The 27,242-nt window shown below is 42.1% G+C and overlaps 10 protein-coding genes and 3 non-coding genes across 13 annotated transcripts; 7 read left to right on the top strand and 6 right to left on the bottom strand.

The window, feature by feature from the left end:
- Window positions 1-77: 77 nt before the first annotated feature.
- On the bottom strand, window positions 78-2,102 carry PTR3 (Ptr3p; the record flags this gene model as incomplete). The annotated part of the gene is made up of 1 exon (XM_056227707.1): window positions 78-2,102. One exon carries the CDS (start codon window positions 2,100-2,102, stop codon window positions 78-80), a length of 2,025 nt encoding a protein of 674 aa, XP_056087502.1.
- A 185-nt stretch (window positions 2,103-2,287) lies between these two features.
- Window positions 2,288-2,376, top strand: Skdi_6.trna9Y. Its single transcript is given in 2 exon segments — window positions 2,288-2,326; window positions 2,341-2,376. It is a non-coding gene; the product is annotated as a tRNA-Tyr (tRNA).
- Window positions 2,377-2,872: 496 nt separating this feature from the next.
- On the top strand, window positions 2,873-4,534 carry CDC14 (phosphoprotein phosphatase CDC14; the record flags this gene model as incomplete). Its single annotated transcript, XM_056227706.1, has 1 exon — window positions 2,873-4,534. One exon carries the CDS (start codon window positions 2,873-2,875, stop codon window positions 4,532-4,534), a length of 1,662 nt encoding a protein of 553 aa, XP_056087501.1.
- A 100-nt stretch (window positions 4,535-4,634) lies between these two features.
- Window positions 4,635-5,477, bottom strand: ECO1 (Eco1p; the record flags this gene model as incomplete). The annotated part of the gene is made up of 1 exon (XM_056227705.1): window positions 4,635-5,477. The coding sequence occupies one exon, from the start codon at window positions 5,475-5,477 to the stop codon at window positions 4,635-4,637; it is 843 nt and encodes a 280-aa protein (XP_056087500.1).
- A 660-nt stretch (window positions 5,478-6,137) lies between these two features.
- ULI1 (Uli1p) lies at window positions 6,138-6,770 on the top strand (the record flags this gene model as incomplete). Its single annotated transcript, XM_056227704.1, has 1 exon — window positions 6,138-6,770. One exon carries the CDS (start codon window positions 6,138-6,140, stop codon window positions 6,768-6,770), a length of 633 nt encoding a protein of 210 aa, XP_056087499.1.
- A 1,418-nt stretch (window positions 6,771-8,188) lies between these two features.
- Skdi_6.trna8A lies at window positions 8,189-8,261 on the top strand. The gene has a single exon. It is a non-coding gene; the product is annotated as a tRNA-Ala (tRNA).
- A 161-nt stretch (window positions 8,262-8,422) lies between these two features.
- On the top strand, window positions 8,423-9,430 carry HIS2 (histidinol-phosphatase; the record flags this gene model as incomplete). Its single annotated transcript, XM_056227702.1, has 1 exon — window positions 8,423-9,430. The coding sequence occupies one exon, from the start codon at window positions 8,423-8,425 to the stop codon at window positions 9,428-9,430; it is 1,008 nt and encodes a 335-aa protein (XP_056087498.1).
- A 303-nt stretch (window positions 9,431-9,733) lies between these two features.
- Window positions 9,734-11,208, top strand: LSB3 (Lsb3p; the record flags this gene model as incomplete). Its single annotated transcript, XM_056227701.1, has 2 exons — window positions 9,734-9,780; window positions 9,876-11,208. The coding sequence occupies 2 exons, from the start codon at window positions 9,734-9,736 to the stop codon at window positions 11,206-11,208; spliced, it is 1,380 nt and encodes a 459-aa protein (XP_056087497.1).
- Window positions 11,209-11,474: 266 nt separating this feature from the next.
- Window positions 11,475-13,310, bottom strand: PES4 (Pes4p; the record flags this gene model as incomplete). The annotated part of the gene is made up of 1 exon (XM_056227700.1): window positions 11,475-13,310. The coding sequence occupies one exon, from the start codon at window positions 13,308-13,310 to the stop codon at window positions 11,475-11,477; it is 1,836 nt and encodes a 611-aa protein (XP_056087496.1).
- A 727-nt stretch (window positions 13,311-14,037) lies between these two features.
- Window positions 14,038-16,236, bottom strand: ROG3 (Rog3p; the record flags this gene model as incomplete). Its single annotated transcript, XM_056227699.1, has 1 exon — window positions 14,038-16,236. One exon carries the CDS (start codon window positions 16,234-16,236, stop codon window positions 14,038-14,040), a length of 2,199 nt encoding a protein of 732 aa, XP_056087495.1.
- Window positions 16,237-16,772: 536 nt separating this feature from the next.
- ATG18 (phosphoinositide binding protein ATG18) lies at window positions 16,773-18,275 on the bottom strand (the record flags this gene model as incomplete). The annotated part of the gene is made up of 1 exon (XM_056227698.1): window positions 16,773-18,275. The coding sequence occupies one exon, from the start codon at window positions 18,273-18,275 to the stop codon at window positions 16,773-16,775; it is 1,503 nt and encodes a 500-aa protein (XP_056087494.1).
- A 1,846-nt stretch (window positions 18,276-20,121) lies between these two features.
- On the top strand, window positions 20,122-20,222 carry Skdi_6.trna7S. The gene is given in 2 exon segments: window positions 20,122-20,158; window positions 20,178-20,222. It is a non-coding gene; the product is annotated as a tRNA-Ser (tRNA).
- A 115-nt stretch (window positions 20,223-20,337) lies between these two features.
- FAB1 (1-phosphatidylinositol-3-phosphate 5-kinase) lies at window positions 20,338-27,192 on the bottom strand (the record flags this gene model as incomplete). Its single annotated transcript, XM_056227697.1, has 1 exon — window positions 20,338-27,192. The coding sequence occupies one exon, from the start codon at window positions 27,190-27,192 to the stop codon at window positions 20,338-20,340; it is 6,855 nt and encodes a 2,284-aa protein (XP_056087493.1).
- Between the last annotated feature and the right edge of the window lie 50 nt (window positions 27,193-27,242).

The following is a 27,242-nucleotide window of genomic DNA, read 5'->3' as shown; positions in this document are numbered from 1 at the left end:
GTGGCCTATTATTGAGAATCATAAAGAATGCGGATGCTCCTAATACCTATGTTAATATATATATACAACTATATGCGTTACTTGTGGAATATTTGCTTACATTTCGTGATCTCGCGTGATTGAGGCAAGCCATATGCAAAGTCCTCCACAAAGAAGATTCCCTTTCTGTCCAGGATGTATAGCTTGTTGCCCTCCGTGTTGAACCGTAAGGTGGCCGATTCGTAAGCTCTGTAGGCATTGGCCACGGTTTCAACAAGAACGGTTCTTCTCTTTTCGTTGTTGTCCACCATGGTGGGCGCACACATGATATAAACGGATCCGTTGCGGTCTAGGAAGGCAATGGCGTCGTTTCTTGGCGATATTTCGCACTTGTGAATTTTGCATCCGATTTCGTCCACTCTTATGAGCATGGATGGTTGGGCCACGGTTCGAACTCCGTTGATTTGAGTGATCTTGGTGTTTATGACAAGGGGCGAGGAGTTGAATGCTGTGGATGTTATGCACATCAGGTTTGGATTCCCAGGGAACAGTTTCGTGTCGGTGATTCCTTCGGATTCCAAAGAGGTGTCGATGGATCGGACGCTTTTCATTATCAATCTTGGTTCGTTGATTTTCTGCAGGGAAATGATCAGGAAGCGGGACTCCAATGCGGTGGAGCATGTCAAGTACTTGGCATCGTGCGAAAGTTGTATGGTATTGATGGGATCCCTATATGGAAGCGTTATTGTGATTGGTGGAGGAAACTCAGGCTCCAAAGTAACTTTGTTCCTCGTAATTTGCTGGATCACGACTAATGCCTGTTCTGCGCCCGTGTGCCTATCTTTACCAGTGATTCCATAGGCAATTATCTGCGAGCTAGGGTCCACGTCTATGCATCGGATGGGGAATCTTGAGACGTACGTGAAGATGGGTCTGCCGTTTTGGTTCAAATCATGGACGTTGAGAATGTTTTGCGAGCCCGATATAATCATGAAGTCGTTAGACAATTTGCAAAAACGTTGGCTCCAGTTTTTCTTCTTCTTGTTCGACGCTTGAGAAGCGGCGGATGGCGACGGCAAGGGCTCTGTTAGTTGGTTGAAGTCAGGACCGTATTCTCCACTGGACTTTCCGCATGATATCAGTCGGGGAGAGTTGTCTTTTGGGAGTATCGAGTAAATCTCCCATTTGTGTTCGGTGATCAAGGCGAATTTGGTACAGTCGGGAGAAATGCTCTGGTTGATAAAGAGTTTGGATTTTGTCCCCAAGAATTTGGGATGAGTGCTGAACTGGAACTTTTTTCTGTACATGGGGAAGCAGTTGGCAAAAAAGTATTCCTTTTCTTCGTCCAGATCATGCGTGTCATTTTTCTGGTAGTTTGCTGTGGAGGGTATAGTGACTTCCGCGGACACCAAGGAAGAGTTGTTGTCTATCGGCACCGTTCTTGTGTTGGAGGCATTGTCTAATATTTTCCAATTTGTGTGGTCGTCATAAGTAGGCTCGAGCAGACTGTTTGTGTAGATGTGTTCTTCTTGTTCTTGGGGAGTGGCCGCAGTGAGTGCGTGGCCCATCTTTAACTCTGTATCCAAATTGTGTATTTTCGAAGCCGTTATATGGAAGAGTTCCAGCAACGACGATTTCTCCTTCGTCGTGGGGCTAGACAGTGTCTTGTCATCAGTGTCGGGCTCAGCAGCAGACAAGAACCGCAAAGGCGGCAGCGATAGCGACGACGATGATGATGGTGAGGTCTTTACTATGACCGGCGACTCATCGCTCTCGGTTTCAGGTTGCGCAGCAGTGCTCCTGAATAAATCAATTTGACGAGCCAAATCACGCAATGGTTTGATGGCTGAGAGCAGTTGGACATTTTCCCGCCCGCAAATGGCACAAGCAACTTGCTGGTTCGGAGTTCCCTTGCATAGTTCATGGAATAGCGACTCGGAAACGCAACAACCACACGTAAGCACGGAGCAGTCCTTGACTATGCCGTACTGAACATGTGGCTCGCCAGCACTAGCAGCGCCATCGCGGGACAGCCGTTGCGGTAAAAACAGGTGGCGCTCTATATCGTCAAGCATCCTTGCTATATCCACCTCGTGATCCCACATGTGTTCTTGAGTGCGCATGTGCGTGTAGCAGCTCTGTGTAAGCGTGTTTGTATATGTGTTCCTGTGTTCCTTTGCACTGATAAGGTAATCATCATTGATGACTACTAACTACTGTCTTGATATAGTGAAAAAGATGAAAAATCAAGCCATCATTTTCATCCAGACCAAATATATCTGTATGGTCAAAAATTTCAACAAAACGACTCTCGGTAGCCAAGTTGGTCTAAGGCGCAAGACTGTAATTTATTACTACGACATCTTGAGATCGGGCGTTCGACTCGCCCCCGGGAGATACTTTTTTGACATTTAGCATATCTCATACCCGCCATTCCTCATGGTATCACTACACTGCCGTCAGCCTACTTCCCCTTTTGATACGTCTCTGTATGTGTGTGTCGTAATACATTTATGAGACCGTCACAGTTGTGTGTCTTTTAGGTGCGTTTCCGCTCATTGGCAACAAAAGAGGCCTTTCACTCTGAAAAAGCGAGCGAGCAAGTGGTAAAGCTGTCACTCATGCTCTGCAGGACTGGTATTGTCATTCATTCGTCTCGAAGCTGCCGATGGATGTGAGGGAACACTTAAAGGCTGCTGGTATTGTGCCAATAAGAAGAAGCGTGTCGCTTTGGACGGAAATGTTTTTTAGCACATAAGTTTTTTCTTCATTTGTATCAAAGGTAAACAGTTTGAAGATCATATAGTAGTGAGGTGAATGCTTCTAGCTTCATCGAGCTGTATACTAGCAATTGCAGTGAGGGCGGGGTTACAACGAAGAGTAATAAAAAAGGATGCGCAAGAGTGTATATCTCGATAACACGATCGAGTTTTTGCGAGGCAGGGTGTACCTTGGGGCGTACGATTACACACCAGAAGATAGTGATGAGTTGGTGTTCTTTACCGTGGAGGACGCAATCTTTTACAACAGCTTCCATTTAGATTTTGGCCCCATGAACATCGGGCATCTGTATCGGTTTGCCGTAATTTTCCATGAAATCTTGAATGATTCTGAAAACGCCAATAAGGCTGTTGTTTTCTATTCATCTGCATCCACGAGACAGCGTGCTAACGCCGCATGCATGCTTTGCTGCTACATGATCCTTGTCCAGGCGTGGACTCCCCACCAAGTTCTCCAGCCGTTGGCGCAAGTCGACCCTCCCTTCATGCCGTTTAGAGATGCCGGCTACTCCAATGCGGATTTTGAAATTACTATCCAAGATGTGGTCTATGGTGTTTGGAGGGCCAAGGAGAAAGGTTTGATTGATCTGCATTCCTTCAATTTGGAAAGTTACGAGAAATATGAACACGTGGAATTTGGCGACTTTAATGTACTGACGCCAGATTTCATCGCATTCGCGTCCCCACAAGAGGACCATCCAAAAAGCCACGTGGCCACCAAATCCTCGCATTTGAATCAGCCGTTTAGATCTGTTTTGAACTTTTTCGGTAGCAATGACGTTCAATTGGTGGTGAGATTGAACTCTCATTTATACAACAAAAAGCATTTTGAAGACGTCGGAATTCAACATTTGGACTTGATCTTCGAGGACGGTACCTGCCCAGATCTTTCCATCGTGAAGAACTTTGTCGGTGCCGCAGAAACGATAATCAAAAGAGGTGGGAAAATTGCCGTGCATTGCAAAGCCGGGCTGGGCAGAACCGGTTGTTTGATCGGTGCTCATTTGATATACACGTACGGGTTTACCGCCAATGAATGTATTGGATTTTTGAGGTTCGTAAGACCGGGCATGGTGGTTGGACCTCAACAGCATTGGCTATATTTACACCAGAACGATTTTAGGGAATGGAAGTACACAACTAGAATTTCCCTGAAGCCTAGCGAGGCCATTGGCGGATTGTATCCCTTGATAAGTCTGGAAGAATACCGTTCACAAAAAAAGAAGCTCAAGGATGACAAAAGGGTCGCTCAGAATAATAATATTGAAGGCGATCTAAGAGATTTAACTATGACGCCGCCATCCAACAGTCACGGAGCGATCAGTACCAGGAGTTCTAGCCAGCCTTCTGCGACTAACAATGGCACCAGCTCGTTCAAAAATTCAGCCGTCCCACAAACTTCACCTGGTCAGCCGAGGAAGGGCCAAAACGGTGCTAACACCGTAGAAGATATCAACAATGGCAGTAATCCAACCTCTCTCGTGAACAGGAAAGTAGTGATAGAAAGCAACAACTCAGACGACGAATCGATGCAGGATACCAATAGCATAAGTAATCATTATTCTAAGATATCACGCAAAAGAAATGATATCCCGTCTGCCTCATCATCCCGAATGGAAGATAACGAAACCAGCACAGCGAACAACATCAACAGCGCCGCGGATGATACCATACTAAGACAACTACTACCCAAGGGCAGAAGAGTAACGTCAGGAAGAAGGACTACGAGCGCCGCAGGTGGTATAAGGAAAATAAGTGGTTCCATCAAAAAGTAATCTATTTTATATGATATAATATAATAAAAAACTAACTAATAATAACTGGAAATGGAAAATATTCAATGTCCACCTCTCCCGCTGTCTTCCTGAGGAAAAGTCATATGTAGACGGGCAATAGTAACTTGCCCGATTTATGCACAATGCCATTATATTTGCTAGCTAGTTTCCCGCCGCTGTCAGTGGGCTGCGACCATGCTATCTGGCATCTAGGGATAACTTCGCCATAGATTATATTTTCTCTTGCAATATCGATCAACTTGGTCGCAATCCCCAGGTTCCTTGCCGTCCTACACACCCAGATCCTTGATATTCCAATCTTGAAATCCGGGTATACGTTCTGCACTAATCTCCTGGAGTCGTAGACCATCCAACGCCCACGATTCGATACGCTACCATCGCATCCGTATAGGTTTTCTATGATTATCACACCAACGGCTCTGTTATTCCTTATATACGCAAACGCCCTGCCTCTCTCTTCGGTTGTGCTGTTCCATATGTCATTCTCATCGTGTGGGGCATTCAGCTCATTGTTCACCAGCGTCATAATCTCCATCATGGCGCGGCCTTCACCGTTGGGCTTATCTGGCCTCACCAACACAATATTTTCCTCCTGATGCGCAACAGATGGACTACTTTTCAAAGGCGATGAGTTCAATGGGGTTATCGTCCCCGTAGACCTCGATAAATGCACAGTGCCTGAGTGCCTCTCTTTCGTGTACACTATAGAGCCCCAATTCGGTGACCATTTACGCCCATGCAGTTGCAGAGCGTGATACTTCTCATGAATGGCGCGATCTTCTATGGATGTACAGGAATACGACATTTCACATTTATCACATTTCACCAGTTTCCTCGATTTTGAGCCACCATTAACCTGTAGCTTAGACTGAATCAGGTTCGTTTTATTGCCCGTTGTTCTCAGCGACTTCCCTGCCCTCATTTTATGCAACGATTCTAGATTATGATTGACGGTATATTTCACCTGAAGGCTGTTGGAGATGGCGTGTTTTACATAATATGATCAATGTCATTACGCGAGAGGCCTTTTTTCCATTACGCGTTAAAGCCAAACTTCAGTACGATAAGAAGAACTACGCCAAACTTGACAAGAGCTTCCAACATGCTGTTGACGGATGCGGTATTTTATTTCTTCTTCATCGATTCCTGTGAAGTGGCCTGAAGATGTTTCTTGCCCAAGGTTGTTATTCGGGGGGGTTTGGAGCACGTTCACTACAAGTAGTTTGAGGTAAATAGGTTTGCTGCGTGACAGCGATGGTATTTAGTGCAGCAACTTACCGGATGCGACAGGGGCTGTACCAGAAAAAAGTCTCTCCACAAAGGAACCGGTGTCTCGAGGGCAAGCGCCGACATTAGGCAGCTCACATGGCAAAACAAGAACTACTCCTGGTTCTTCCGAAAGTACACGTGTCCCTCCCCAACTATATATTTTGGCTGCGTATTGACCTACATACTAAGATGGCACGCTATATGGAGCTAAAGAGTCATCTTATGGATCACACACAATAGGTATCTACTGCTGTATATATACTAGGCGATCTTTAAGCGGAAGGGAGAGATTCTTACGACAAGGTCCGAATATATGATGTCTTACGCAACAGCAATCATCACAATCCTACTAGCTGTGATAGTGAATGCGCTCCAGGCCAACTCGTACAGTGCAGCTTTACCATCATTAAAGTACAGGAGCATTAGGGGGAACGCTACCGTCTGTCAACTGATGCGGAACGCTTCCCCTCGAGAATTTTCAGCAGAGCACCCTCCTGTTCACAGCGCAATTGCAGTGTTTTCTATTCCCTGGGACGGGCCTGCCGGAATGGCGAGAAATTATGACCTTTCCAGCTGGGAGCAGGAGGAAGCACTAGATTTGCTCAGATTTTACACGGAGAGCTACTATGGCTCCAGGAGAAACGACGTATGCCGCAATGTTGACTTTAAGCGCCGCCTGTTGAGCAATTCACTAAACCGGACGAATAGCAACAATTTGCTAACAGGGTTCTCATCAGGCGGGCGGAAAGACGAAAAGTATGTTTGCCCAAATCAAGACCACGAAGTACCCGTGGAAAAGCCTCCATCTAATACTCCAAAGTCTTGCCGTGGTTATTTCTCCCTTACTATTTTCGGCGTAAACCTGCATGTGTCCTTCAATTGCGATTCTAGTTCAAAGAATCGCTGCAATAAACGGAACTGTTATGAGGGAAAGATCCAAAACTGAACCGATTCCATAATTTCAGCATTTTTTTTGTTCATTTTAAGTCCCTCCGTTTTCCTGGAAACTACATACTGACTAGATATATACTTAAAAACTTACAAAATTCTAGAAAATTCAACAAAATAGACTCCAACCTGGTTGAAGCGTTAGGCCACATTTGATGTATATTACTGAATTCTATCATCTGGAAGAGACAACTCTTACGAACTGTTGAGCTGCAGTACTTGGTAACGTTTTTGGGATTCCATTCTTGATAAAGAAATCCCTGAAAGTGGGAATCAGCAATTCTGCACGATGTCTTGAGTTTTTTTTTGCCTTTGTTTTGTATATTGTCATCCATCGGTCCTACTACATTATCAATCCTTGCACTTCAGCTAGTCGGATCTTGCACTGGGTCCCATAATTTGCTTCATCTCCCAGGCATTGCTGTTTATCATTGTATACGCAGGTGATTATAGTAACCGTCTGAAGGCTTCAGACGGTATATTAAACTGTACTTCGTATGTGGGACATTTGCATCGTATTTACTGAAGATTGAAAAGATGCTAAACGAGCCGTTCGGACAGTAGGCGCAGACGAGGCTAAAGGCCCTGCTGGTAATTCATGCTACAGACTAGCCAATGCCTATCCACAAAAAACATCGATATGTTCTGCTAATGATGAATGAATAACTGATCCTGTGGTGCCCTATATTCGGTAGAGGTTGGATCCGGTGTAGGCTTTTACAGGCTTCAATTTCCATGTTGTATTACGGGCTCGAGTAATACCGGATGTCTTGACAATCCTAAATTCGTTTAGGAGAGTAACTTGTTGTCAGACTTATTATTAACGTGATTCACAGAATGTTACTTATCCTATATAATCTATATAAGATCTGAATCTAACTAAAGGGTGGAAGCGCGGAATCTCGGATCTAAACTAATTGTTCAGGTATTTATATGTTGATAATTAGTAGTATTAATTAAGAATAAAAGCAGAAATCTTTCTTATACTTATATAAGAGAGGTATATAAAACACACGCCGATTGGACATATTAAGTATGTTCAACATAACAATAACCTAGGGAATTTACTATAAGTTCAATGTAACGACTCATATCATTTATATATAAATTCCAAGTTGATGTTCAATTAATGGATCTTTGACTCCAAGTGCACCCATCAATAAAACGTCATTTCAACATTCTTCATCCTGAAACAAGGACTAGTTATGTGAATAATGATGAACCTACTTGTTCCAACATTATACGTTTGGTTGGTTTGGTTCATCTTAGGCAAGTAGGCTGCCTAGTATACTCAATCTTGTCTGTTTTGGAACTATTGTTTCGTACGTGTTTCATACATGTTTTATGTCTAGGTTGATAAATCTAGTAATGCTGAGGTATCTCATTTTGAGATACAACATTCCACAATAAACACATGGGCGTGTGGCGTAGTCGGTAGCGCGCTCCCTTAGCATGGGAGAGGTCTCCGGTTCGATTCCGGACTCGTCCACAGCAATATTTTTTTTCTATCATATTCAAATGGTAATAGTACATATGTACATGTTTCTTCCATTGATTGTAGGCTTTATTCCTTTCTAAACAGAGTTTTAGCGTTCTTGCAAACGGCCGTAGCCACTCTCATACGTAGAACTGACAAAAATCCTCGAGGTCATGCACTCACATCATTCACACTCTGGTGACTACTGTGCCCATGGTGTAGACCCTTTGAACTCCATGATTGATCGAGTCATCAATCTAAACTTCCAGACGTACTGCCTGACAGAGCACATACCAAGAGTTGAGTCCAAGTTCATATACCCCGAAGAATTGGCATTGGGCAAGACTTCTGACGATATTATAACAAGTCTAGAAACATCGTTCAAGAATTTTATGAGTCATGCGCAAAAGATCAAAGCTCGTTATGCTGGCAAGCCAGACGTACGGACCAAGTTCATTATAGGGACTGAGATCGAAAGCTGCGACATGGTCCACATCGAATATGCCAAGAGAGTCATGAGGGAGAATAGCGATATTCTGAAGTTTTGTGTGGGCTCAGTTCACCACGTCAACGGGATCCCCATCGATTTCGACCAGGAGCAATGGTACAATTCATTACATTCATTCAATGATAACCTGAAGGACTTTTTGCTGTCCTACTTCCAATCGCAGTACGAAATGCTCACCAATATTGAGCCATTGGTTGTAGGTCACTTCGACCTTTTCAAGCTTTTCCTGCCCAATGACATGCTGGTAAACCAGAAATCCGGCCAATGCAACGAGGAAACCGGGGTTCCCGTAGCTTCACTGGACGTCATCAATGAATGGCCTGAAGTGTACCATTCAGTGGTAAGAAATTTACAGTTCATAGACTCCTATGGCGGTGCCATTGAAATCAATACATCCGCACTAAGAAAGGGCCTCAAGGAGCCGTACCCTAGCAAAACCTTATGCGATCTTGTCAAGAAGCACTGCGGATCCAGATTTGTTTTGAGTGATGACGCACATGGTGTGGCGCAGGTGGGTGTGTGTTACGACAAGGTAAAGAAGTACATAGTAGACGTTCTACAGCTTGAACACATCTGCTATCTTGAAGAGTGCCAACCACCGCAGAATGGGATATCCCTAAAGAAACTACCGATTACGCGCTTCGTTAATGATCCCTTCTGGACCAATATTTAGGTTTTGACTTTCTTGAACGAAGATGTACGTAAAACCCTTCATAGAAAAATCATATACAGCTCTGTAGATTAGGCAACCCCTCGAAGGAAAATGCCACACTGAATTGCCCTGAGTGCTGCATTATACCGGGTGTTCAAATTGACCCTCTTTGGTGTTCGTTTAATAGCAGCACCCTGTTTGCTCGCCGACTCGGCCGCATAATGGGAAGTTCAACATGAAAGAGTATAAACTATCGAGGAAATATAGAACGGCTTTGGATCACAAGTGGCAAAAAAACCAAAAGCAAGAAGTGTATCACACGCAATGGGTATCAACAATCCTATTCCTAGAAATTTGAAGAGCGAGACAAAGTATGTTCTACACGGGGTTTTGCCACGAGACTCAAAGGGAAGTTCTCCCTTTATTCGTTCATTATTTACTAACTTCTGATAAACAATAAATAAAGAAAAGCTGCGAAGATATTGGCTAGTTTTGTCAAACCAAACCAAGTTTTTGGTGCGGATCAGATCATTCCCCCAGATGTTTTGAAAAGAGCTAAAGGGTTGGCTATCATAACAATCTTGAAGGCAGGTTTCCTGTTTTCTGGTAGAGCTGGTTCTGGTGTGATAGTCGCAAGGTTAAAGGACGGCACATGGTCGGCTCCGTCCGCCATTGCCATGGCTGGTGCTGGTGCAGGTGGAATGGTCGGTATAGAATTGACTGATTTCGTTTTCATTTTGAACACTCAGGACGCTGTGAAATCGTTCTCTGAATTTGGAACCATCACTCTGGGTGGTAACATCTCTGTGTCTGCTGGACCTCTTGGTAGAAGCGCGGAAGCAGCTGCATCAGCCTCTGCTGGTGGTGTTGCAGCTGTTTTTGCTTATTCCAAAAGTAAGGGTTTATTTGCAGGTGTTTCCGTAGAAGGTTCTGCCATTATAGAGAGAAGGGAGGCCAACAGAAAGTTCTATGGTGACAACTGCACTGCAAAAATGATTTTGTCTGGTAGGATAAGAGCACCTCCAGCAGTGGATCCATTGTTCCGTGTTTTAGAATCGCGGGCCTTCAATTATAGAACCTCCAATAGTGGCCGAGGCAGTTTCGATGACGACGAAGACGATTATAATGAAGACGATTATTACAATGACATTCCAAGTTCATTCAGCTCAACAGATGCTTCCTCTACTAGACCCAACACAAGGTCCACAAGAAGAAGAGCTGAAAGTGGTTCTCGGTACACATTCGATGATGACGACGACGATGATGATCATGGCAACGGGTTTCCAAGGAATTCAAGACTGGCACCTACTACCAGTGGCGGAAGTGGTGGTAAACTTGATGATCCCACTGGGGCTTCCAGTTACTATGCCAGCCATAGAAGATCTGACACCGCTCAGTCAAGGTCTCGTCCTCTAAGGAACTCACGCAGAGCCGATGATGATTACGATGATTACGACGATGATTATGAAACCGGGTATAGACGTGGCAGTGGGAGGGATAGGACAAAAGACCGTGAAGTCGACGACTTATCAAACAGATTCTCCAAGTCTAAGATTTCATCCACTTCCACGCCGCAAACAAGTCAGGGCAGATTCACTGCCCCTACATCCCCATCCACATCTTCTCCAAAGGCCGTGGCATTATATACCTTCGCAGGTGAAGAATCCGGAGACTTGCCATTTAGAAAGGGCGATGTTATCACGATTTTGAAGAAATCAGACTCCCAGAATGACTGGTGGACCGGCAGAGTTAGTGGTAGAGAAGGTATATTCCCAGCAAATTATGTTGAATTAGTTTAAGAAAAAAGGGGAGCGGAAGGCTTGAGAACACGATAGACGCCACCAGTTTTATACTTTATATTGTCCCTCCTTCCTTTCTCCAAAATTAACCAAACCTTCTCCTTTAATGTTTTTATACGATTTCCCTCTCTGCCTTTATTTAAGAATTAATTTCTCATGATTTTTCTCCATTTTAATAATTATCAATATTACTCAAAAAATAACAAAAAAATATATTAATGTAAATAAATAAATGAAAAATTTAGCGAAATAAAGAAAGATGCATTTCATCTTTTGAATCCTAAAGAGTTTGCGGCTTCTTCAATTTGTTTTTGCAATACACCTTCGTGGTAGGGACTACTATTTAAAAATGATAAAAATTTATCCAAGACCAAGACATCCCGATTCCAATAAGTGTCAAAAATATACTCAGCTATTCCATGTACATTTTCGTCTCTAGTAGCGCTTGGAAATCTCATGAAATCTATTCCTCTTCTTACTTGTTTTTCGAACGTTTCTAAAACTTTCTTATTGAAACTCCTGTTTTTAATTAGTGATCTTGTGCTACTATTCATTGATGATGAAATTCTCATACTTGAGGAGTTTGGATCGTTCGTATGTGAACAGCGGTAATATGGGGTAATCTGGGGGTGAGATGAGGTGTGTATACTGCGAGTTCCGTAATCTTCATAATTTTTCGATGTACCACTTTGTCTCTCCCATGATGTCATTACTATACTCCCTCCCACCAAACGGTTATTCAAAAAATTGAATATCCTCGTGGCATCTTCAAAGTTTCTGAATTTGATATGTCCAGAATAGGTGGCTGAACTTTCATTATATCCATCTATCTGGATTTTGAAAGGCCTGATATTCTCTTGATGACACAGATATTTAAGAAATTCCTTATTGCAAACGGCGCTTAAGTTTTCCAGGAAAAGTGTAGACATTTTTTGAGACTCTATAAACTTTGCCCTTTCTTCCTTGTCTTGTGCTCTGCTTACTAATAGCTTTTTACCTCTAAAGTAGAAATTATTGTACCGCTTAATTGCCTTTTCGGAGTCTTCATTACTCTTATATGTAACAAATGCCCAAAGATATTTCACTTTGGTGGCATTGGATAAATAAATTGACTTAATTGGGCCCACCTCACTGAAAAAATTCAAAACATCATCCCTTGTGGTTATTATTGGCAAGTTTTTAATGAAGATAGAATTTTGAGACGAGGACTGATTGTTCTTAGATGCACCATCATTCCGTTTTAGTTGTGTAGCATTCAAAGCTTGCTCCTTTTCAATAATTGTTTCCGCATCTAATCGTGATTTTTGTGTTTCAAAATTAGGAACACTTCTGACCTCTTTATCAAAATGTATTCCACATAGAATTTTCTTGCCGAAAAAACTAGTATTATTGTACATTTTTATCACATTTCTCGCAGTTTTTTCGTTTTCAAAATATACGAATCCTATGTCTTTCCTTGAATCTAATTTACATGATAAGATTTTACCATACCTTGAAAAAGTATCATAGAATACTCTTGTCGTCAATAATGGATTATTTAAGGGCAAATTAGAAAAAAATACATTGGTACCGAAATTTTTCCTAAATGTTGTATTCCTTAATGATGGCATAATCCTAATTTCCCTACCATTAACATCAGTGTAATTTAATTCTTCCATAGCTCTTTCAGCTTCTTCTTTATCTTCAAAATTCAAATACCCATGACCTAGTGATTTTTTTGTAACGGAGTCAAGGCATACCTTGGCAGAGACAAAAGAGGGGAATTTTCCAAAGATTCCCTTGAGAGTTTCTTCAGTAACTGTTTCATGAAGATCGCCAATGAATAATGGAATCAGTTTTTTACTCTCAAAAACTTTCAACTTCCCATTTTTTTGACTAGATTTGTTGTTGTTGATTCTCAAAAATTCAGGTGAATCGGAATGGCTCGAACTTGAAGATCTGGATGTTTTTTCGTGGTAGTCATCTGGCCTTATAGGAGTAACCACAGGGTTGAAAGATATCTTCTTTTCTTGTTCCTTTTTAACCGTTAGATCTTGGTTCTTCAGAATATTCAGGGGAACCATACTTAGTATGGAAGGTTTTTTGTTTGAGATAGAGTACATTTCTTCCTTTATAGTTCTATTTTTTTTTGTTGATGGTCTTCTGTTGTTATTATTTGTTCAATCGATTAGTCAATAATTTTTTTTGATTATTTTTGCGTTCATCTGATTTATATGAATAAAATTCATAAGAGAACAATGAATAATATGTCTTAACTGCTGGTGATCATAGATTTTGGAATTTTTGATTTTTGATTTCTGTGCCAGGGTTTTTTCTTCGGTGCGACACAAAAGCAATTATTGTGACATACATCACCCATAGATGCAGTAATGAAAAAGGACGTTGGAAGAAATTTACAGCCGGTATCTTGAACTCGTTTCTTTTTGAATGATAGGAACTTTTGTGATCTTCTTCATTATATTTTTTGTTGTTCTTTCTAATCGAAACAACATATAGCCCTATTTGTTTCTTTTGCTTCTTTTTTGATCTGCTTTGTACTGACTGGGGGGGATGTGTTTTTTCTTTTTTTCAATTTTTGCAGGTTAAAACAACTCTCATTCTATAACTAAATATAAACAAAACAAGAAAGAAGAACAACATAATGTAATTCAGTAACGAAATAAAATCCTAAATTTATGAGGCTGAATCCATTAACAAATCTTATTCGAAATGATTCTTTTCTTTTGGACGCTCAATGAAGCGCAAAAAAGCCATATACATGGCTTTTTTTACATGTGATTTATACGAATGTTTTATATCCTTATGCAAGAAATGAAGATGTATTGGCGACTATCGTTTATTACCCTTCGATAGAAATCCTCCCATGAACCCCGCTAATGAGGTAGCTCTTCGTCTTGTAGGTGATCTTTTGGCACTATTGCTAGATGGATTATTTGAGGGTTTTAGCGTCAATTCATCAAGTGTGTTAAGAGACACCCCGCTAGAACTACTTCTAGAGCCATTAATAATTGAGATAGGAGAGGCGGTGCTACTTATAAAACTAGACGATTGGAAACTAGTTGGTATGGAAGACGACAATGTTGCCGAAGAGGCCCTAGAATGCACTCTGCTAGGTTTCCTCGGTTGCACATTTTGTATTGCACAAGGATAGGTAGGAGGTAAATCCTCACCGATGATATCATATTTCATTGCCTTACCATACGATGGAACTTCGTTCATGTTTTGGGTTTCCGGATAACTCAAGCCCGAGGGTACTGGCAATACTTCGTGAACTGACACACTTGCGGCCGGTGACCTTGAAAGCAAAACGGGTGATACGTTATTGTGTATCCCCGAGGCTAGACTATTGCTGGGACCAAGAGCACTCTGTGGTGAACTTCTCTCCGTCCCATCTTCTTGTCCCGGGACGTTCAATAACGGAGAGAGCGATCTGGAAACGGCAGCAGATGAGGCAAATGCTGGTAGCCCCAAGTTTTCGCGCTGATTTCTGATTTTAGTCAATCTTATGCGTAGATCTTCTAAATCTTGTTGTTGATCTTCATTAGCCGATGCTTCACTTTCCAAGGGCGTACATGTTCCTGATGTTTCAGCTGGCGTGGGGTTGGAAGAACCGCTATAAAGACGATCATATACGTGCATTTCGTAATTTGGAGGAGTCATCAAGTCTGAAACAGTAGGAACCGTAGTACCATTGCGCATATCTGCTAGCAATCCCAACCCTGTTGCAGATGCGGATCTAGAAAACAAGTATTCCTCCCCATCTTCTTGTTGGAAACTTTCATCCTTTTGGTTAATGGCACCAGAAAGTGAATATAAATTGGATGATAATAGCGGTTTAATGGATAGCGCTACAAATGGTGAAATAAAAAGTTGAATTGGTAAGGATGCTCTTAATTCAGATTTATGGCCATCTGGGTTAATCAACATGATGAAGAATTTAAGCTTGTGGCGAACTTTGACGTTGGAGCGGACATCGCAATCTTGAACACAATTAGATAAGCTGTTCGGGATTTGTAGAATTGTGTTAACCTCCCATTTATCCTGAAATGAATGATCTGCATCAAAAAAAGGGTCATTTACATAACGCCCATCTACATTGAACTCTTCAGATGATTCGCTCAAAGGATTCTCTAAAGTTAATTCTGTCACTTGTCTATTTTCAGAGATCACCGGAGGATAAGGATCACAATATTGATAGTTTTCAAATAATACAACTTTGATTGGACCTAATTTTAAACCTTTTGAAAGAGGTATAACGGAAATATTGATAGGGGTGGCTGAACCAATGGCTATAGCCTTGCTGGGTACTGAAATAGAATAATCTACTTTATCAGGCCATGAATTATCTACACAAACGGTTTCTGATAACTCCACTGCAGCAGGTGAAATGGTTCTCAAAATTCTAATATTTTTCCTACAGATCAAATCGCTGTAATTTCTGCTACGTTCGATAACTGATTCCATGCTGTACGTCACAAAACAATTTGGTAAAGATTCTACACTCTCCGGCAATGATCCAGGCAAAATAGCACTAAAAGGAAAATCATAGTTTCCCTTATTCAGAGTATGTGAGGCCGGCGTGGAGGTTCCCTTTAGAGACTTCAAGGAGCTTGTGGACTGAACTCTTTGATGGGTGTCCAAGAGATTACTTGATGAACTGCCTCCTACGAGATCTGCTTGCCCTCTTACACCATTGAGATATTCTTTAAGGTTAACATTATCCCATGCATGGTTATAGAAGACTTTATTGTACTTTCTGATCTTAGATCGTAATGAAGACGAGGACGAAGAGTTAGTATCCTGAGATTTTTCCAATGGGACGTCTATCTGTATCCTTCCAAAAAGCCTCAATGATACGCTTTTGATCTGCATGGGCTCTTTGATGGATAACACAATGCAACCAGATAAAAGCACGGAAGGAGCTTCATGTGGGGGACCCTTGAGTAGAATTACATCGTTATCAACATTTTTAAGTCTGATGTCGAAAAGCAGAGGCTTCTTAGCTGATTTACTGTTGCTGAAGCCCATGTTACGCTCCTTGTATTTTTATATCGTTAAGAGGGCTGTGTACCATGTAGCAACAATGGGCAATTGTTCTTCACCAAGACCAACTATATAAACGAAAATAACAAAAGGGTTTATACGCACTTTTAAAACACCCTGGTCTAGCAATTAGCCGTATAGAGAATATACCGCATCACAAATGATTTACCCGCGTGAAGTTAGTTGCTCCGAGGAGCCAGAATACCATCGGACCCAGGTTCGTAATTAAGAGAGCAAGGCCCAGGAAGGGAGGCTTTGTAACAGGCGTAATGTCACTCAAGTGCCCTTTTTCGAATGGCCTTTTTCGAACAAATCCTCGAGGAATAAAAACCATTTTTTTTCACTCTTTAAATCAAAAATTTCCCCTTTAGGCGACTTCTATTGTTTAGAATAAAAAACCGCAACAAGATAATGATGACGGGGATATTATGCAAGAGGATAGATTATACGCGAGTGTCTATATAAGCTATGGTATATATGCGTTTGATATGTAGGAAGGTGTGTGCGAGGCACCTCTGCGATCAATCCATTAATATGGAGTATTGTGATAATATTAAGCAGTCGCCGCCTCTTTCCGGGTCCATGACAAAGTTGTATAAGTATCCGTCCGAGGAGACTACTCTGATGGGGATCATCCTCATAATGGGGTCATGATAGGGCTCTGTACCTGCGGAACTGCCTGTTTCGAATAGTTCCGGATACTCGGACGTGTCTATATCTATAGGAGAGCCGATACTGGATATGGTCATCACATGAGAATTCGCTTCGACGGGAAGTTTCAAAGATGCAAAATGGCGCGATGATTCCAATAGCGAGGTGACTTTAATGGGAAAGATCTGTCCCAGTGTTCTGGCGGCTCTTCGGGATAGTTTCTGAGAGGAATAACGTATCATCCTACCCATCGTTTTTCTTGACGCATCCACGTACGGTTCTCTTGCGAGTCTTGTCGGGGTTTCTTCATCACTGAATGCGTCGATACTGTTGGTATCCATTGATGAATCATCGGCCGTGGCTTCTTCCATATTACTATCGTCGCTGTCCAGTTTGTTGTTGCTCACCGAGTGCCCTAATTTGAAGATATGTACGGTTTTGGAGGAGCCTGTAACCGCCAAGTATTGGCTGTCTTCACTGAATGATAAGGAGTAGATCCTCGTCGCGTAGGTCCCCCTCCTAAATTGATAGATCTTATCACCCGTTTCGATATCAAACACTCTGATAATAGTGCCCTTATCAGAAGCCGTGGCCATTAATGTCCCGTCAAAACTGACTGCCATCGCCGCAATTTCACCTTTGTGAGCTTCGATGACCATGGTGGGTTGTAATGTCTCCAAGTTGAACACAATCACATCGCCATTCTTTATTATGCTGCTGTTGCCGCCGTTACTGCTTGCTGGATCTGCATCATCCTTCTTAGAAAAGCTTGAATACTGATCCAAGTCGTTGATATCATTATGGCCGATGTCCTGCTGGTCTCTCTTGAAAGCGGTTTCCGTGTTACCACCAACGGATAGTGTGACATTGTTTGTAGTGACGTGAGCCTTGATTTCTGAGTTGATAACCTTTGGTGGCGATGGATACACGAGGTAGCTATTAGCCACTGAAGGTGAGGTGGCCATAAGGCCACGTGGGTTGGGGTTCGTTTCTATAGTATGCAATAATCTCATAGTGTTGATATCGTAAATATAAATCTGCTCTTGCAAAAGCACCACTAGTCGAGACTTATTCATCTTTACACTCAGGATAGACGTGGGAAAAGTCACCTCACAGATTATAGAATGTTTTTTAGTGTTTATTATGCGCAACCTCCTTGGTGAAAGTGCAGGTTGATCACCTATCCCGACCAAAGCCAACAACGACGTGGAGAAAAGCATCTCAACGATAGCATAGCCACCACTGTCCTCCGAATAAAATTTCCCGAAGGGCTCACAATTGAATATCTTGAAACCTTTTGATGTCCCAAGGGAGATGCACGTTCCGGTTTGATTGAAATTAATGAAATTGATAGTAGGTGATGAATCAGACATTGCCAGGCCAGAAGAAAAAATACACAAAGTCTATTGAAAACTATTATTAACTGGTTAATATGGGAGGTCCTGAACAAAGACAATAACCACTGCTGAGTTACTGATATAGCATGGAACAACGATGCCTTAAATCATTATTATTACCATTGAATTGGGAAAGCCCTTAATACAGAAAAGCGCGGGTAATAAAATGAAAAAATAAAAGCCAAATAACCTCAGCATGAGTAATATTGGCACTTGTGGTCACTTGATGTGATATTGTCGTATTACGAAACAGCTCGCTCGCTAAACATGGCCCAAGTGCTTTATAACTCAATTTTTATCTTAAAAGGCTCTTTTTTTGACTCTGCTTTGAGATACCTCACACTTTCTTGAATTCGACTATACGTATATTGTGCAAACATTACTTATGACCCTAGGAGGAACAATTTTTAGTTTCTTACATTTACATAACAAGTAATCGCAACGACTGTAGATGATTCTCAGAAAGATGTATTTAGCATTATCACATAATACTCGGATCTGTGTACCGGAGGAAATACATCAAAGTATAGTAATGCATGTTATTCTCACATCTCTTTTCTATCCACTGCCGAACTCACAGGTACCCTTCTGCTACTTGCTATGCAAAAACAAAGTACCTGCGTTACCGTATAAACGTGTCAAATGGCATGAAACAAACATTATCTGCCAATTGATGCTTGAAGGAGCAAGTAGAATATGTTGTGGTTCTCCTTGGTTAAATAAGATGTTTATCTATGTTAGCATGACTCGACCGCTACAGGATTATTTAGCGTAGTTCACTGTAACTGTTAGAAAAAGAATGAACAGTTACCCATCAATTACTAGTATAACACACCAATGGAATTATTCATGTTACCATGTTTGAAAGATGACGGCAATAATGGAACCAGTGAAATAAGATTCAAACTGTCATCAGATTAGTGGAAGCCGAAGGGCAAAGACCGGTAATGTAACAGACAACATTCATTTTAAATACGAATGGAATAGTCGTCCCCGTTATAGAAGCTACTACTGACTTAACGCCTTACGAGAATGGTACTTGTTTAGTCACACGTGAGCACCTACCTGCTTGGTCAACAAATGTCGGAGTATTACCACTGCCCAATACAGTAATGGACTCAGCTCTATGATTAGCAACAGTGAAAAACCTCAGAGACGTGTGAATATACATGAATACAAATGGTATGCTCAGCGAGCTAGTTCAGGTCCGTAGGAGCATCGCGACACTGCTGGAGGTGTCTGGCAAGCAGCCTACGATACATTCAAGATGACTAATATGGGTAAGTGCGCAGTTGTCGCTGGTAATATATCTGCGTACCATTTTAAATCCTTTTCTGATAAACCTAACTGCGGTTCGACCATACACGAGAAGACGGCTGCTGGTGCTTTATAGAAAGCAATTAAGCGGTTCGGAGACGACTGTCTATACATTACATATTTGTTCCGCGTCAACAATGGTGAATCCTGGCAGGATGACATCATGATCGAACCTAGCGTTTCTAAATTCGATGACAGTTTGAACTTCATTTCACTGATTTCATTATTAGCGTCACCTTTCAAGCACCGCATGATAATCCTCTAGCTACATGAATGAATGTATCATTCTGCTGCACTCGTAATTGATGGATAGTTGATTATTGTTTTGACAATTAGTATCATGTTAAAGTATGTCCATCATCACCTACTCCAATTTATATGAGTAAGTGTATATTCGTAGCCTCTTATTCCAACATAAACCACTTGTTGCAGCAAGTAAGTATGTAGGGTTGCTAAAATATTCCGGTATGGCTGGATTCATTATTAGGAATTGCCAGTAGATTCCGTCCCAGTGGCCGAGTGGTTAAGGCGATGCCCTGCTATTTCCTCAGAAAAGCAATTAGGCATTGGGTTTTACCTGCGCAGGTTCGAATCCTGTCTGTGACGAATTTCCTTTTTATTTTTTTCTCAGCCTCAAAGAATAACTTAAAAAGTTATAAATACTGAAATGCATAATAGTATATGAATGAACTCATAAAATGAACTTGTATATATGTATATATCAATTCCCTTCCCTGTACCATGGATCAGGAACCATCAAAATATATCTTTCCATTGCCTCCCTAAAACGTTTCTTATATTGTCGAGGGGTAACGACAGTGGGTTGCTTGATCACACTGGCTCCCCCTACTAGACCTTTCTCTTTGACCCAACTTTCTAATTTTTTATCCCATGTGAACGTCCGAATGAAATCAATGATCCCCACGGTCAAAGTATATCCTTCGTTGTCTATGCCGATGACTAAAGAGTAATCCATGACATTCATTTTGGCCAAAAACAAAGTGTCATTCCAAACAGAAGCTCTTAGAAGCTTTTTATCGTATTCACGAACATGAATAGGTGATTCATATATATACTCCACCATATTTTCATCCAACAAGACTTCATTTGCCTTACCAGTTTGCTCAACATGTCTATTTCTCATAGAACCCTTCAGATCAAATATTCTCGTTGTTTTTTTCTCGTAAAACAAATTCTCCATTATGATGACGTCCATCTTATAGCTTTTGGAGTTTGATATGGAGCTTTTAACTTGAATTTGATAAAACCCAAATACTTTGGCCAAAGTTGTCGGCAAATCATGAAACATTGCTTGTGCCATGTATTCAAAGTAACTTGGAGCAAATTTTATAAACGCCTCCAATTCTGCATGCGACAGTTCCTTTATGATAAATCTATCATCTAGTGTTTTCAAAAACCCGCTCCCACTTTTACCACCATTAGAATCCCATTTAACACATCTTGACAGACTTTGAATGAAGTTATCTTGGCAGTCACAAATTCTTCTGAAAACATCAAAATGTTCCGTGAAGAAGATCTTACAGGACATGACCGTTAAACCCTCTTCAAACTGATACCTCAAATGAGTGGCCGTCTTTTTCGTCATAGTCCTCTCCAAATCTTGGAGATTACCTAAATTGGGTTGAGAATGCGCTTGCGATTCTTGTGGCATCCTCTCATGCGTACCATCAATAGAAGAAGTGTTTATCAAACCATCTTTGGTAGTCAGTACTGATGAAATATCAGACTCTCTTCCCATATTATGAGAGGTAGTAGAAACTGAAGGGGAAACAGTAACAGAAGGATCCAGATTTTGAGTGATTCCTCCGCTGTTTTCTGCCACTTTGGATGAGATAAGTTCTGTTGTTTGTTGTGGCTGTTGTTGTTGTTGTTGTTGTTGTCGCTGAGCATTCAGATTCATCATTTTATTTCTATAATCGGAGGTGCTCAGGCAAAATGCGATTAGTGAACTTGGTTCATCCTCCCGAATTATAACGTCGCTATCAGTGAAAACATGTTCTGAAGGACAAGTTGGATAAACAAGAGGTTTCCATAAATATGCAGATCGATCTGCCCAAAAATTGCTCAAGGTTTTCATTAATAATGATTTTTCCGGTTGTGGTGTGGTTTCTACCTTATTGACAGTTGTTGCTGTTATTATAGGTGGAAGGGGTTCCGTCTTTTGATTTTCTGACGCTTCCCTCATCATAGATTTTGGAGTATCTGAAGCATCTCTAACGATTGGCTTGGGAGTCACCTGAGTAGTAGCGTTGGCCTTTACAGAAGGGTTCAAAATGTTTTCTCCCCACTGGCTAATGGAGTTTTCCAATTCGGTTTCCAAGTTTTGATCCAAATTAGGAGGATTAGAGTTACCGTTCCGGACGTGTTCTCCCGTGTGAACTTCTAAAGCTTTCACAACTGAAAGATTATCGACTGAGCTTCTAGAATGAAGCGGTTCATCAACCGCATCTTTAACATTCTTATAGATTTCTACGATTGGGGTCGACGTTTGTAACCTTATGGCTTGGTATTTATTCTTATTGAGTTGTAATCTTTCCCTTTCACGTTCTAGCTCAAATTCCTTGGACAATGCATCAAAATGCATTTGATCGAAAAAGGTGGCTAGCTTACCCACCTTAGTGCTCTTATTATACTCGTTAGCAAGCAACGCCAATCCACATAAACTGCTGTCGCTACTCATTTTTCTCATGTTGGGCCTGGTGCTTTTGTCATGAGTGATAGATATGCCTGTTCCACTTCGACTCATTGAAGGTCGATCTTCAGCTTGAGGATTCAAAGACGAAGCAATGGAAGATGCAGAAGGTATAACTGTCAGATGACTGGTATCACTTGTTGGAACAGTTCGGATATCATCTTTAGACGTGTTCAATGCCACATCATTCTGTGGTTCGATCTTCGTTTTTGTGATTTCATTCGTGATCTTATAATCGGTTTTTGGTTTTTTGATATCTTTCAATCCTTCGGAAGGCGGTTCGTTTCTTTCCAGCTTTTTGCCTTTCATATTTTCATCATATAGAGGTTTTTTTTCTTCACTTTCCTTCCTTGAAGAATCATAAAATAATTTTTTCAGTTGCTTTGCTGTGATACGACTAATATCGGTTTCAGAAGGCAAATAATTTTTAGCAAATATTGCAAAGGTAGAGTTCCAGTTAACAGCTTTATCGTATAGGGATTTCGTAACCAAATTCAAGAGCAAATGCTGATCACAAGGGCTGTCACCGTAAAAAGTATCCAAGTCTTGCAGCATAATTTTTTGCTCTTCTGTGGCATTCTCCTTCAATTCGATAATTTTAGCTTGTCCACTTAGGACTTTATCTTTGCTCATGCTGTCCAATTTGATACGTTCCAACCGGTTTAAGACACTCACATAAAAATTGTTGATCTTTTCCAGAATCTTGTAATACAATTCCACTTTCAATTTAATGTCAATATGGGGTTTCCATTTTATTTTACGTGGCGGTGTTATCAACTCATGAACCTCTAAATCCGAGTATTCCAAGCGAACAACCAAGTCGTTGTAGCCAAAATATTTGACATGATCTTTGGTGAAATCATGCGGGCATTTCCCAATTCCTGTCACGCTGTCTTTATAACTCCAGAACATGACCTCTAAATATTTCCCAAACGAGTAATTCCAGGTTTTTTCACTAATTTGTAATATAGGAGTAGATGTTCCGCATTTTTTACAGTAACTCCAAGTGAGGATAATATCCTTTAACTTGGGTAATCTCGTTTGAAATTTTTCAATCAAAACGTCCACTTTTCCTGACCCATGAACGTAACTTCTATAGTGATCCAAATATAAACCGTTACAACCTTGCTGGCAGGGATACCGCGCAGTGCCCACAACATTTTCGATAAACTGACCAATGGAAATATCACTATCCCAAAAATAATCGATAGTAACTACTTGAGGGCCGACGCAAGGTGTGGCCGTCTTTGTTGAAACCATTGAATAGAGGACAGTTATCGATTGGTGTGATCCCGTACCGAGCAAATTCTGTGACGATGAATATGAAACTTCCCATTGGCGGCTTCTTTTTTGGAACTCAAGCTCCAGATTTTCAATTTCCATTTCATGCAGAAATTTCACTAAATTTCCTAAATGCTTTTTCGTGATGGTGGATTCCAAACCTTGAAGCATATTTAGTTGAATTTGCGGATCCAAGTCAGATTCACTTTCATATTGGCTGATCCTTTCTGTGAGTTTTTTTTCTAATCCTCTGGCCTTTGCCAACAGGAAGGGGATGGGAAAATCTACCGTTGGCGACACAGTCAAAATTCTATTATTGAATTTGATCAAGAAATCTGCAAAATAACCTTTAAAAACTTGCAATTTTTTGAATTCTGTTCTCTTCAAATAAACATCTGTGGAAAGTTGAATAAAATTATCGTTGAAAAATGAACTCTCCAATTTCAGTGAAAAAATTGCATACACCATAAATTCAGAGACCTGTTTGATTTTTCTCAAGTTTTCGAGGTTATCGCCTCTTAATAAGATTGTGCCACCCAATTCTGGATTGCAACCATGAAGGAATGTGTATGTCTTGCTGACGTTCCCGTAAATGTAACTTTTGACTTCAAAAGTTTCACACTCGCCCATCTTGATATTGGTAGCCAATTTATCCACAGAAATGGCAATATCTGCTTCCGTTAGCTTGGCAATTCTCTCAATGACTTGTGGTTTCATATTGAATTGCACGACGATTCCGGAATCATTTAGCAATTCTAAGGCATACCCACTAACATTGGCACCAACGTAAATGATATCAGGATGCAGTGATTTCAGTCTGGAAACAAGTTTATCTAAATATTCACGTTCTTGCCTGAAAACAGATTCTATACTGAGGAAATGATTGTTGTTCTTTTGGTACTCTAGTGGAAACATGATTAATAGAATTCTTGGATTTTTCAAACGACGTGGCATGGTTTTCGATGGCAATGCCTTGGAAAAGACAACCCCATCGATATATCCCGAGCTCTGGGGGGATCCGCCGCTGATTCTTTTTATTTTCACGTAAGTTTGCCTAAAGTCTAAAGTATTCAAATCCCTCGCGTTCAGGATGGTCCTTAGGACTTTACGCAAAGCGCCATCCAGTAGAGTTATCCATTCTTGAGGGTTGATGATCTCTTGGTCATTCAACAGTTGTTTCAGTAGGGCATGCATGTGTAAAAGAGACACCTCATTCAACTCTCTTTTTTTCTCCTTTTTCAACTTGAACCCTGATATACTAGCGATTCTTTTCCAAGGATCCGCGTTGACGTTGCTGCTGCTGTTGCTGCTGCTGTTGATGTTGTTGTTGCTACTACCGCCGTAACTATATTTCCTATCAGCAAGTCTGCCGGCGGCCGATGATGAGGCCTTGTCTTGCAAGGGTGAAGAGCCGTCATATAAATTATCGTCGCTCACTACAGATAACAAATTGGGCGTGCTGTTGGTCAAAAAATTCAAGTCTCTATAAAGGGAACTTTTGGAGTTGTTGGGGAAATGTTTGCTTTTACTTTTCCTTCTGAATCTCATCCGCTGTAGCGAAGCTTGCGCTCTTTGGAAAGACTTTGTGGAGTTTCTCATTGACCTGATAGGGTTATCAGTTCTATGGTCATCATTCAATACAGAATAAATCGACATGGAGCCTTCATCTTCCGAAGAGTCTTCAGCGCTCAAGGGGTACTCCAGATAAGTGGACGTGGATTTGGACTTTGTCAGTGGGTTTCTTTTCTTCCTATCCAGAGTGAAAGCGGCACCATTATCGTTTGTGGTAGAGCTATTTTTGTCGGGGATGGCACCACCGCTACTACCATTATTTGCGACGCTCTGTCGCGAGGAGTCCTTAGAACTGTAGTTGAATTTGAACTTGTAGTTTCTATGAGCATAGTTCCCGATGACACGGTTAGCAGGATCCAGCATGGGAGATGATTGGGTGGATGAGGCAGGCGTGGCAGAGCTGTTGCTGCTGTCCTTGTTGATGCTGCTGCTGCTTACATAGTGGAAAATGGACCTTCTTAAGGAATGCGCGGGGTTGTTGCCGTTGCCGTTGCCGCCATTGTTGTTGGCGGGAGAGGTGTTATTGACGTTGTTGATGGTAATGGTACTGTTGTTGGTGTTGTGGTGCGGTCTCAGAGTGGAATTCGAGTTGGCGTCGTAGTGGGACAGATTGTCCATATCTCTGATGGTGTACCTCGTGGACGCGGAATCGAGGTGATGATGGCGCCCGGGATTATCATCTTGGTGATTCAGAGACCTATTATTTTCCGAATCGAACGAGATCTCCAGCGATCCGCCTTGCTTCGTGGCTGGGATGGCCATCTTTGGTGGGGGTGGAGGTGTGGAAATGAACAATTTGGAATCTTCGCCTGAGGTCATTATACTCTGCACGTCGTCGTCGTTCAACAGATAGACCTCATTCTGCTGTTGAGGATTAGCCGCTGCAGCCACCGGGCCATGGAGGTCGGTGTTGTCATGGTTATCCTGTGAAACGAGATGCAAATGCGAATGCGAATGCGAATGAGAATATGAATTGGAGTTGGAAGAGCGGGAGCGAGACCGGGAGGCCGGTTCGTTCAGCTGCATCGTGGAGTCGTTCTCCTCATCACTGGAGTCCTCGTACGTGTCCGCATGCTCGTAGCAATTGTAGCACACTCTCATCTTGGCGTGGCACCCGAACCGGTCGCCGTCTATCAGGAGAGTGCAGTTGCTGCAGAAGATCTGGCCGCATATTCTGCAGTGGTGTTTCCTCCTGAAAGTGTTGAACGTCTTGCCGCAACTGAAACACTCCTTGGAGCTCTCGTCTTTCATCCAGTACTCTTTGGAAAGGACGCCGTTGTTGCTGATCTTGTCCTTCTTGCGGTTGTTATAGAACGCGAACAGGAAGCTCTTGGACAGGGACGCGGTCAACGAAGAAGAGGCGCTCTTTATCGACGAGGCGTCGTCGCCGAGGTCGTCGTGATCACTGTCCGGGGTGCGTGAATACGAGTTCTGCATGGACATTGGCCGATTGTTCCTAATGGGGATGGCAGTGACGGTGGATTTGGAGGCATAGATGCTGGACCTCTTGAAGTTGGAGTCGTTCTTGATGGGCAGTTGCAGCGAGTGCGAAGGCCTGTAGCGGTTCGGATACCTCCTGATGGTGTCGGCCGGTGTACCCTTCTTGTGGGGGCCCGTACTAGCGTCAGCGTTGGCATTAGCACTAGCATTAGCATTAGCATTGCCATTGGAGTGAGCGGCGGTTTCCGTCACGTGACCCGTGCTGCTGCTGGTGGTAGCGGCGGCTGGGGGGCTAATCTTCGGTATGGAGATGTCGCTCAATATCGGGTTTGTCACCAGGTCGGTCGTGGTAGAGGTGGTGGACGTGGATAGTATGTGTAAGGACGGTTTTTTTATGTAGTTGGGGCGGGGCAGAGCAGCATCGATGGTGTTTATGGACGAAGTGGCCGTGGAGGGCGCTGAGCGGACATGCGAGCACTCCGGGAGGGGTGCTGCCACATGCGACTCTTCGGACGGCATGCTTGTGTGGTGAGTGGTCTTGCATGTGAGTGAGGAAAAGCATATCGCCATCTGGAATGGATTTCTTGTTTGGCCCTTTATTTACTTTTCACCTAGTTTTC

Source organism: Saccharomyces kudriavzevii (assembly GCF_947243775.1).
Source record: "Saccharomyces kudriavzevii IFO 1802 strain IFO1802 genome assembly, chromosome: 6".
Taxonomy (NCBI): Eukaryota; Fungi; Ascomycota; class Saccharomycetes; order Saccharomycetales; family Saccharomycetaceae; genus Saccharomyces; species Saccharomyces kudriavzevii.
Note: the sequence above shows the minus strand (reverse complement) of the source record. Positions and strands in the feature narration are given on the sequence as shown.